At 43.6% G+C, this 12240-nt stretch overlaps 1 protein-coding gene across 1 annotated transcript; it reads left to right on the forward strand.

The window, feature by feature from the left end:
- The first annotated feature begins 235 nt into the window (after nt 1-235).
- On the forward strand, nt 236-11399 carry LOC146632980 (protein NLRC3-like). Its single transcript, XM_085351254.1, has 4 exons — nt 236-512; nt 616-2419; nt 3926-4099; nt 11204-11399. The coding sequence occupies exons 1-4, from the start codon at nt 239-241 to the stop codon at nt 11397-11399; spliced, it is 2448 nt and encodes an 815-aa protein (XP_085207380.1). The 5' UTR covers nt 236-238.
- The last annotated feature ends 841 nt before the right edge of the window (nt 11400-12240 follow it).

Raw genomic sequence — 12240 nt, forward strand, 5'->3', positions numbered from 1 at the left:
AGGAGGAGATGAGGCCTCAACAATGTTGGGTTGTAGCTGTGGTTCAGGTTAGAGTGAGTGTCCATGGAATAAATGTAAGTCAGTGAACTGGAAACATGACTGTGTTCAAACTTTGTTTTCCTTTTTGTAATGAGTCTAATCAAAGGTGGACAGAAGTATCTCCACTTTGACTTTTCTGTGTCACCATCACAGCTTCTGCACAGTGTCATCAAATCTGGATGTTTGTCACTAACAGTCAATGTTTTTAGTGATAAAGAAATGTGTTCACAGAGGGAGGACGAGGAAAAGGAGTGGTGTCTGTGAGGAGGAGCAGCTGTCCTGCTGTGCTTTGTGTCAGGACGTCCTGAAGGATCCAGTCTCTACCAGCTGTGGACACTGGTTCTGCAGACAGTGCATCCCCTCATACTGGGACCAGTCTGCTTCATCAGGAGACTCCTCCTGTCCACAGTGTGGAGAAAGATCCAGAAGCAGAGCTGGACTGCAGACAGCCAGTCAGAGCAGCTGTGTACAAAGTAAGACTGAACATCTGTCTGCTGATGGACTCATTTCTGAAAACTGGACTTCTTGTGTTGTTCAGACATTGAAGAGTTTTCTTTCTGTTTTTCTTTCTTTCAGCAGATGTTGGTGTGCAGGAGGTTTTAGATGAACATAAGATCAGTCTGAGGAGGAGATGTGAACGTGTGACTGAAGGAAGTGATGAAACAGGAAGTAGAACCCTCCTCAACACCATCTACACTGAGCTCTACATCACAGAGGGACAGCGTTCAGAGGTTCATACCCAACATGAGGTGAGGCAGCTGGAGACTGCTTCCAAGATGGACGCCCTCCATGACGCTCCAATCAGGTGCCAGGACATCTTTAAAGCCTTACCTGACCAACAGAGACCCATCAGAGTGGTTCTGACCAACGACGTGGCTGGTGTTGGAAAAACCTTCTCAGTGCAGAAGTTCACTCTGGACTGGGCAGAGGGCTTGGAGAACCAACATGTCAGTGTGGTGGTTCTGCTTTCATTCAGGGAGCTGAACCTGATCAGAGATGAGCAGTACAGTCTTCTGGAGCTGCTCCATGTTTTCCATCCAACATTACAGAAGGTCTCAGCAGAGAAGCTGGCTGTCTCTCAGCTTTTGTTCATCTTTGACGGCCTGGATGAAAGCAGACTTTCATTGGATTTCACCAACAGGAAGCTGCTGTCTGATGTCACACAGAAGTCATCAGTCAGCCAGCTGCTGACAAACCTCATCCAGGGGAATCTGCTTCCCTCGGCTCTCGTCTGGATAACTTCCCGACCTGCAGCAGCCAGTCAGATCCCTCCTACATGTGTTGACAGGCTAACAGAAGTACGAGGCTTCACTGACGCCCAGAAGGAGGAGTACTTCAGGAGGAGATTCAGTGATGAAGAGCTGTCCAGCAGAATCATCTCCCACATGAAGACATCCAGGAGCCTCCACATCATGTGTAGCATCCCAGTCTTCTGCTGGATCACTGCTACAGTTCTGGAGCACATGTTGACTACAGAGCAGAGAGGAGAGCTGCCCAAGACCCTGACTGACATGTACTCACACTTCCTGCTGGTTCAGACAAAGAGGAAGAAGAACAAGTACCATGAGAGACGTGAGACGAGTCCACAGGAGCTGACGGAGGCTGACAGGGAAGTTCTTCTGAAGCTGGGGAGGCTGGCGTTTGAACATCTGGAGAAAGGAAACATCATGTTCTACCAAGAAGACCTGGAGCAGTGTGGTCTGGATGTGACAGAGGCCTCGGTGTACTCAGGAGTTTGTACAGAGATCTTCAAAAGAGAGTGTGTGATCTTCCAGAAACCAGTCTACTGCTTTGTTCATCTGAGCATTCAGGAGTTTCTGGCTGCTGTCTACATGTTCCACTGTCACACCAATAGGAAGACAGAGGTGCTGAAGAACTTCCTGGAAAATAATCCAGATGATCCTTACTATTACATTTCATTTTCTGATGATTTGCTTATGAGAGTCATGGAGAAATCCCTCCAGAGTAAAAATGGCCACCTGGACCTGTTTGTCCGCTTCCTTCATGGCCTCTGTCTGGAGTCCAACCAGAGACTCTTAGCAGGTCTGCTGGGTCAGACAGAGATCAGTCCAGAAACCATCCAGAGAGTCGTCAACAACCTGAAGGAGATGAACAGTGATAAAATCTCTCCTGACAGAAGCATCAACATCTTCCACTGTCTGATGGAGATGAACGACCTCTCAGTACATCAGGAGATCCAAGAGTTCCTGAAGTCAGAGAACAGATCAGAGAGACTCTCTGAGATCCAGTGCTCAGCTCTGGCCTTCATGCTGCAGATGTCAGAGGAGGTTCTGGATGAGTTGGACCTGCAGAAGTACAACACATCAACAGGGGGACGACTGAAACTGATTCCAGCTGTGAGGAACTGCAGAAAGGCTGGGTGAGTCCAGATGTGATCATTAACATCATTGATCAGTGTAGGTTAGAAGTTTAATTTTGAAAATAAAATCAGATTGTAACCACAAAGTGTTTGTGTCCGTACGCTACAACCTTCCACACCATTCCTTTATTGTACAGACTCAGCAGCAGCTCCATGGGTCCCAAATCCAAGAGTGGAGAACAGATTTGAAGTGTGTCACATCCATGCAGTCACAGCTGTTTCCACCATGTTTCCACTGATATTGATCCTGTTCAGTGACACGTTTCATATCAGTGAATATGTTCTTTAGGACGTCCACTGACATGTTTAAGTGTCCTGCTGGAAATCACTCAAATCATCCATGAAATCCATGAAAAATCCTTTTAGTGTTTCTAACTTCAGCCTCTGTCCTCTCTCTCTCTCCATCCTCCTCACTGCTTCTTTCACTGATAATCACACAAACATCGTATTCAGCTACAAAATAACACAATAACATCATCTGATGATCGTTATTATAAGAGCAGGATCCATATTTGATATCAGAGTAACACACTGATGGTTATGTGCAGTCATCATCAGTGACTGTGGGTCAAACAGAAGCTCTCTGATTGGTTGCTGACCTTGGTCACCTGTCCACTCTCACCTGTTTGTGTTGCTCTCTCTTTGCTGTCTCCATCCTCTCTCTCCTTTCTCTCCCTCTCTGTCTTTGTACCGTCACTCAGGTCCAATGGAAACAGTGACATTTACAAACCAATCAAAGACAAACTGATCCATGTCAGGTTATAACAATATTCAAAGTGAATACAGGCTGCTGCTGGACACAGACAGGTAACATCATTTTGACTTGCTGTCACCTGGATCTGGACTCATAAACACTGAAGCCCTGAACAGGAATACAAATCATTTTCTGCCAACTAGCGACACACCAGCAGATAATGGCTCAGAAAGCTAAAATGAGCCAATCATTTCTGTGTTTAGTTCCCCTGAAATCAGCTCTGATATCAGCAGCTGTGAGTTCATCATTATTGTCCAGTGATGAGATTTCTGCTCCGTTTGGTAACAGTCAGCAGGTTTTTCCTGCGTGTGGACGTGAACAGTCGTACCTGACAGCAGGTAGCAAACAGAGATCATCTTTCCAGCTGGAACTCTTCACTGAGCTGAGCTCATTCAAATGTTCTGGAGTCAAAACAGGAAACAATCCAAATGTGTGTCTTCACTCTGACTCTGGATCAGATCTCAGTGACAGACTGTGGACATTATGGAAGCCTAAATGTGACACCATCTTCCTCCTTCATCTACAGATTAAAGCCAAACAAAGATTCTCATTAAAAGTCTGCAGGTCTGAGAGAGACTCAGTCGTTGTGTCATGTCAAACACAGTAAGAGGAGCTGAAGCACAGATGTGAAGAGCAGATGTTCATCAGATTATGACCTCACTCTGTTTTGTCTTCATATACATTCAGTCTGTGTTTATAATGCAGATTTTCTGCTTTTATAATAACACATTTTATATTTTCTATCATCACAGACTGACTCAGTGTGGACTCTCAGAGACTCACTGTGAAGTTGTGGCCTCAGCTCTGAAGTCCAACCCCTCCCATCTGACAGAGCTGGACATGAGCGAGAACAAGCTGCAGTATTCAGGAGTGAAGCTTCTGTGTGCTGGACTGCAGAGTCCAAACTGTCGACTGGAGACTCTGAGGTGAGTTCACTGTCTGCAGATGTTGTAGTTTTTCTATATTTCAGGTCTTTGATTGATGTTTGAAACTTTCTTTAGTTCCTTTTTTTTTTTTTTTTTTGCCTGTCCCATTTGGTTCTTTATCCGTCAGAATTGTTGTCTGAAGACCAACAAGGAGACACAATGGATTTACTTTGCCAAATGGATCATCGTGGCATTGCCGTATTGGTCCATTTGATCGACCTTTGTTTTTATTATTTATTTTATTTTATTTTCAGTTGTTACAGACGGGACAGACATGAGTGAGGGACAGGAAAGGGAGAAAGAAAGAGGAAGGAAAAGAAAAACAGAAGGGGGGAGGGACAGTGAGAAAGGAGTGGGGGGGGGGGGGGGGGGGGGGAATCTCCTGGATCACCTGTTGAGAGAAAAAGAAGAGAAAACAAGCAAAAAAAACAGCAACATACTAAACACAACACCATCACGTTAATCTAGTGTAAACAGCAGTAAATACTAAATATTGAATGTTGTTGTGCAGCAAGCAGGACCGACAGCGCACAATGTGCTTGGAAATAGCACCAATAGAGGTGTAGTTTATGTCTATGAACAGTGACCACCCGTGTGCACACCTGTGTGGATCAGCACGCTTGTATTCAAAAGGTTTCTTCATGTAATGGTCTGCTAGAGGATGTAGAGAGCCATAGCCCCGCCCCCCAGGGCATGAAGCAGGCATGGAGGAGATCCAGGCCCCAGACATCCAGAGGCCCCAGAGTGCGAGAGCCCAAGGAGGACCACCGGAGGGGCATCCGTGCCACCCTCCTGGAACTTTCTTTAGTTCCTAAATGTTCAGGATGTGTCTGAAGACAAATGTGAAGAAGTTTGAGTGCTTTCAGAAATGTTGAGTCTTTCCAAACGACTGAACAACAGTTTTTTCTTTTGGCTCCAAACAGAAGTGACAGGCTTGAGCAGGGTTCATTTAAAGGCTGACAGAAGTGGAGTGGTGACGGGGAGATGTTTGACAGGACAGTGTTTCAGCCTCCACAGGTTCATGTTGTGCTCCATCAGTCAGTGCTGATGAGGCTGTAGAGTGTGTGAGGGATGTGAATGAGGATGATGACGATCTGATGATAGCAGATAAAAACAGGCTGCAGAGACTTTGAGCCATACAGGGCACACAGTGTGTGTACAGAACAGCTGAAATCATTATGGAGGCCTCACTGGAATATGGAAGCATCACAGTACAGCTTCAGTGAAGCTTTAAAGTCTCTGATATGAGATGAGAAATGAAGCAGCCAGAGCTTTTTCATGAGTGGAAACCCACTGTGACTGTGAGCTGCTGCTACAGCCTCCAGATTAGCCAGCAGCTCATCCTGCTCAACATTTCCTCACCAACTTTAATGGAAGTGTGATGTTTTCAGCTGGAGTGATGGTCAGGGTGGCCTCCCTCTCCTCTTCTTCTCCTCTTCCTCTTTCATTTGTAAAGCCACTTCTGCTGCTTTCATTCATTTGGAAGTCCTGTAGCTGAGTTTGGGAGAGACTAACAGCCTCGGCAGCAGAGGGGAGAAAGGCTGTAACACCACCACTTTACTCTGTTCTACCTGTCACATCATTTTATCAGGAAACAAATATGCTCATGTTTTTACTATGTTTGTCTTGAAGATGTAAGAAGATCACATGGTGCTTTTTATTATTGTGTTGGTTTGTTTGCTGTCTCTTGGATGGAGCCCAGCTGTGCGTGGCCCCTGGGCCTGTGGTCAGAGTGTGTGCTGGATAATCCGGCCCAGGATGAGGCCAAACTGACATGGGATGAAATGTCTGTCACATAATTGAGCTTAGTGTTGTTTCATTTCTGCACAATTTAAAACCAACCAAAACTTTGCTCTGTCTTTTCTGTGTTATACTGTAGACTTTCTTTGATACTGTGTCCAAAAGGAGCAGCTTTTACTTTGAAGGGGAGCCGTCAGTTTCCTCTTCAGGTTGGATGATGGAAGCAAATGAGTGTGTGATGTTCTTTCAGTGTTGCACTTTGTAGACGCTCCCTGAGCACTGGTCTCACAGCCAGCTGCACATAGAGACCAGTGTTGTTAGTCCAGGTCAGAAGATGACTTGTTGGAATGAAAATGAGCTTGTAGTTTGTCTGCTTTAATAATGTGACTGGAAAAAGGTGTTGGACTTCAAATATGTCCGTTTCTGTCACACTTCACCTTTAAAAGTGAAGCCATGTGGTTCCTGGAAGGAAAAACACGACTTTTTCAAGTCTTTGTCCTGTTTTTATGAGAAATGTACGACTTTAATGTGAAACATTCAGAGTTTTTTCTCTTGTTGTGTTTGTTTGAAGCTGCTTCCTGTTGGCTTCAGCTGTTTGGAGTTTCCATTTTCTAAACTTCTACATTCTGAACCTTCTTCAGCTCTGAACAGATGATGAAACACTGAATGCTTTCAAGCTCTTTGTCTAATAAACTTACATCTTTCATTCTTTATACAGATTGTGGAGCTGTGGTTTGTCAGAGATCAGCTGTTATTATCTGGTAGCAGCACTGAAGTCCAACCCCTCCCATCTGAGAGAGCTGGACCTGAGCTCCAACTACAACCTGCAGGATCCAGGAGTGAAGCATCTGTGTGGTTTCCTGGAGAGTCCACGTTGTCGATTTGAAACTCTGAGGTCAGTCAGCATGTTTTAGTTGTGCTGAGATGAATATGATTGTTGTGCTGACTCTAAACTGCAGACATCAGGCTGATATTATACTGATCCACACTGAGGATCTTCATGGTAAAGTCTGTTTTCTTCTTCTCTGGTTTAGTCCATTGACTGCAGCAGAACAATGTTCACATTTCAAACAGTGAGACTCAACGTATGGCCCGTGGCCCACACGCGGCCTGCCCACCTTCCCTGATTCAGAGAGAGGGGACCCTGATTAACTGTGTAGCTTCTTCCTCACAGTTCTAAGTATCAGACACAACAATGAATCATCCACAGCTGACTGTCTTTAGCAGGTCAAAGGTCACGGCACACAGCAGACAGTGGGAAATATTCTAACTCTGATCATTTCTCAGCACATATCCATATGTATAAAAACAAAGCTGACACTGTGAGACCTGATCAGAGGTGTGATCATCACAGCAGAGGCCTTTGTGTCAAAGTCACTGAGGATCAAACAGAAACACATGAAGCAGGTTTTCCTGTTCTGGCTTTTTATAGCAGATAACCTTCAAAATCTTCTGCAGTCGATGAAAAACTGAAGCAAACCATGAATCAACATGTGAACATGAGCTGATGCTGCTGAAGTGAAGCAAAGTTACAGAGGTTTGATTACAGACACAGCTGAGAGTTTGTAATCTGTCATCATTTTAAAAGGTTTAAATTTCTTCAGTATTGAACAGCAGAAATGAGGCTTTGTTTTCGGAGGCTGACAGCAGTGAACACAACAGCAGACTGGTGCGTAATAAGCAGTGAATCATGCAGGAAACAGATTTTTGAAGGTAAACTGTTCTTGAAGCACACTGAGAGAGAGAGAGAGCTGTGCAGGAAGTAAAGGTCAAAGTCAGAGAGAATTCATGACGATGTTCATCAAACGTGAAGCAGAGTTTGGATCTTCTTCTGCTGCTGCTTCACTCAGTTTTGGTTGGAGACAGATGAAACCTGCAGCTTCAGGATCTGTGAGCTGTCCACTTTCAGCCCCGACGGCGTGTCCGTGTACGTGCCGTCGAGTGAACGATCCACGCTCTGTGTTTCCATCTTTGTGTGTTTAGCTGCTCTCATTTACTGTTTTATCTGTTTGCTTGTTGTTGAAATACTTTTGGGAGCTTTAAGCTGAGATTCTGGCAAAATACATTAATATTAAACATCGATTCAGGATTGAATGAATCAACATCGTTTTATTCAAATTAAAACCATTTAAATGGGAACATGAATTTTTTACAGCCGCCTCTAATGCTGGGTAATGTCAGCTGGTCCATGTGCAGCTGGCTGTGAGGCTCAGGGAGCGTCTACAAAGTGCAACACTGAAAGAACATCATCCATAAATATTGAGTAATAACTGGACTCTCATACAGCGAGACTCAAATGCCTTTAAACATCAGCTTATCCTGCTGATCCAAGTCCAACACTGAGTTTGTAAAAACATGTTTTTCAATCATTTTGTTTGGTTTCTGAGGAAAAAGATTCAATAACTTGCTGCTAATACACAACATTTCATCATATTTCCTCATAAGCCTCTTTTGTCTGACCATTTGATCCCATTTGAATTTGCAATAAAGGATCCACAGAGTTTGGTGACAATGATGACAGTAGATGTTTGTGTGAAAGTGCTGGAAGCAAATGAGTGTGTGATGTTCTTTCAGTGTTGCACTTTGTAGACGCTCCCTGAGCACTGGTCTCACAGCCAGCTGCACATAGAGACCAGTGTTGTTAGTCCAGGTCAGAAGATGACTTGTTGGAATGAAAATGAGCTTGTAGTTTGTCTGCTTTAATAATGTGACTGGAAAAAGGTGTTGGACTTCAAATATGTCCGTTTCTGTCACACTTCACCTTTAAAAGTGAAGCCATGTGGTTCCTGGAAGGAAAAACACGACTTCTTCAAGTCTTTGTCCTGTTTTTATGAGAAATGTACGACCTTAATGTGAAACATTCAGAGTTTTTTCTCTTGTTGTGTTTGTTTGAAGCTGCTTCCTGTTGGCTTCAGCTGTTTGGAGTTTCCATTTTCTAAACTTCTACATTCTGAACCTTCTTCAGCTCTGAACAGATGATGAAACACTGAATGCTTTCAAGCACTTTGTCTAATAAACTTACATCTTTCATTCTTTATACAGATTGAAGGACTGTGGTTTGTCAAAGATCAGCTGTGATTATCTGGCAGCAGCACTGAAGTCCAACCCCTCCCATCTGAGAGAGCTGCACCTGAGCGACAACTACAACCTGAAGGATCCAGGAGTGAAGCATCTGTGTGGTTTCCTGGAGAGTCCACGTTGTCGATTTGAAACTCTGAGGTCAGTCAGCATGTTTTAGTTGTGCTGAGATGAATATGATTGTTGTGCTGACTCTAAACTGCAGACATCAGGCTGATATTATACTGATCCACACTGAGGATCTTCATGGTAAAGTCTGTTTTCTTCTTCTCTGGTTTAGTCCATTGACTGCAGCAGAACAATGTTCACATTTCAAACAGTGAGACTCAACGTATGGCCCGTGGCCCACACGCGGCCTGCCCACCTTTCCTGATTCAGAGAGAGGGGACCCTGATTAACTGTGTAGCTTCTTCCTCACAGTTCTAAGTATCAGACACAACAATGAATCATCCACAGCTGACTGTCTTTAGCAGGTCAAAGGTCACGGCACACAGCAGACAGTGGGAAATATTCTAACTCTGATCATTTCTCAGCACATATCCATATGTATAAAAACAAAGCTGACACTGTGAGACCTGATCAGAGGTGTGATCATCACAGCAGAGGCCTTTGTGTCAAAGTCACTGAGGATCAAACAGAAACACATGAAGCAGGTTTTCCTGTTCTGGCTTTTTATAGCAGATAACCTTCAAAATCTTCTGCAGTCGATGAAAAACTGAAGCAAACCATGAAGCAACATGTGAACATGAGCTGATGCTGCTGAAGTGAAGCAAAGTTACAGAGGTTTGATTACAGACACAGCTGAGAGTTTGTAATCTGTCATCATTTTAAAAGGTTTAAATTTCTTCAGTATTGAACAGCAGAAATGAGGCTTTGTTTTCGGAGGCTGACAGCAGTGAACACAACAGCAGACTGGTGCGTAATAAGCAGTGAATCATGCAGGAAACAGATTTCTGAAGGTAAACTGTTCTTGAAGTACACTGAGAGAGAGAGAGCTGTGCAGGAAGTAAAGGTCAAAGTCAGAGAGAATTCATGACGATGTTCATCAAACGTAAAGCAGAGTTTGGATCTTCTTCTGCTGCTGCTTCACTCAGTTTTGGTTGGAGACAGATGAAACCTGCAGCTTCAGGATCTGTGAGCTGTCCACTGTCAGCCCCGACGGCGTGTCCGTGTACGTGCCGTCGAGTGAACGATCCACGCTCTGTGTTTCCATCTTTGTGTGTTTAGCTGCTCTCATTTACTGTTTTAGCTGTTTGCTTGTTGTTGAAATACTTTTGGGAGCTTTAAGCTGAGATTCTGGCAAAATACATTAATATTAAACATCGATTCAGGATTGAATGAATCAACATCGTTTTATTCAAATTAAAACCATTTAAATGGGAACATGAATTTTTTACAGCCGCCTCTAATGCTGGGTAATGTCAGCTGGTCCATGTGCAGCTGGCTGTGAGGCTCAGGGAGCGTCTACAAAGTGCAACACTGAAAGAACATCATCCATAAATATTGAGTAAGAACTGGACTCTCATACAGCGAGACTCAAATGCCTTTAAACATCAGCTTATCCTGCTGATCCAAGTCCAACACTGAGTTTGTAAAAACATGTTTGTCAATCATTTTGTTTGGTTTCTGAGGAAAATGATTCAATAACTTGCTGCTAATACACAACATTTCATCATATTTCCTCATAACCCTCTTTTGTCTGACCATTTGATCCCATTTGAATTTGCAATAAAGGATCCACAGAGTTTGGTGACAATGATGACAGTAGATGTTTGTGTGAAAGTGCTGGAAGCAAATGAGTGTGTGATGTTCTTTCAGTGTTGCACTTTGTAGACGCTCCCTGAGCACTGGTCTCACAGCCAGCTGCACATAGAGACCAGTGTTGTTAGTCCAGGTCAGAAGATGACTTGTTGGAATGAAAATGAGCTTGTAGTTTGTCTGCTTTAATAATGTGACTGGAAAAAGGTGTCGGACTTCAAATATGTCCGTTTCTGTCACACTTCACCTTTAAAAGTGAAGCCATGTGGTTCCTGGAAGGAAAAACACGACTTTTTCAAGTCTTTGTCCTGTTTTTATGAGAAATGTACGACTTTAATGTGAAACATTCAGAGTTTTTTCTCTTGTTGTGTTTGTTTGAAGCTGCTTCCTGTTGGCTTCAGCTGTTTGGAGTTTCCATTTTCTAAACTTCTACATTCTGAACCTTCTTCAGCTCTGAACAGATGATGAAACACTGAATGATTTCAAGCTCTTTGTCTAATAAACTTACATCTTTCATTCTTTATACAGATTGGTCAGCTGTGGTTTGTCAGAGATCAGCTGTGATTATCTGGCAGCAGCACTGAAGTCCAACCCCTCCCATCTGAGAGAGCTGGACCTGAGCTCCAACAACAACCTGCAGGATCAAGGAGTGAAGCATCTGTGTGGTTTCCTGGAGAGTCCACGTTGTCGATTTGAAACTCTGAGGTCAGTCAGCATGTTTTAGTTGTGCTGAGATGAATATGATTGTTGTGCTGACTCTAAACTGCAGACATCAGGCTGATATTATACTGATCCACACTGAGGATCTTCATGGTAAAGTCTGTTTTCTTCTTCTCTGGTTTAGTCCATTGACTGCAGCAGAACAATGTTCACATTTCAAACAGTGATACTCAACGTATGGCCCGTGGCCCACACGCGGCCTGCCCACCTTTCCTGATTCAGAGAGAGGGGACCCTGATTAACTGTGTAGCTTCTTCCTCACAGTTCTAAGTATCAGACACAACAATGAATCATCCACAGCTGACTGTCTTTAGCAGGTCAAAGGTCACGGCACACAGCAGACAGTGGGAAATATTCTAACTCTGATCATTTATCAGCACATATCCATATGTATAAAAACAAAGCTGACACTGTGAGACTTGATCAGAGGTGTGATCATCACAGCAGAGGCCTTTGTGTCAAAGTCACTGAGGATCAAACAGAAACACATGAAGCAGGTTTTCCTGTTCTGGCTTTTTATAGCAGATAACCTTCAAAATCTTCTGCAGTCGATGAAAAACTGAAGCAAACCATGAATCAACATGTGAACATGAGCTGATGCTGCTGAAGTGAAGCAAAGTTACAGAGGTTTGATTACAGACACAGCTGAGAGTTTGTAATCTGTCATCATTTTAATAATGTGACTGGAAAAAGGTGTTGGACTTCAAATATGTCCGTTTCTGTCACACTTCACCTTTAAAAGTGAAGCCATGTGGTTCCTGGAAGGAAAAACACGACTTTTTCAAGTCTTTGTCCTGTTTTTATGAGAAATGTACGACTTTAATGTGAAACATTCAGAGTTTTTT

The sequence above is a fragment of the Diplotaxodon limnothrissa genome, linkage group LG4 (genome assembly GCF_057381915.1).
Source record: "Diplotaxodon limnothrissa isolate DT_005_m linkage group LG4, D_limnothrissa_male_GT1.1, whole genome shotgun sequence".
Taxonomy (NCBI): Eukaryota; Metazoa; Chordata; class Actinopteri; order Cichliformes; family Cichlidae; genus Diplotaxodon; species Diplotaxodon limnothrissa.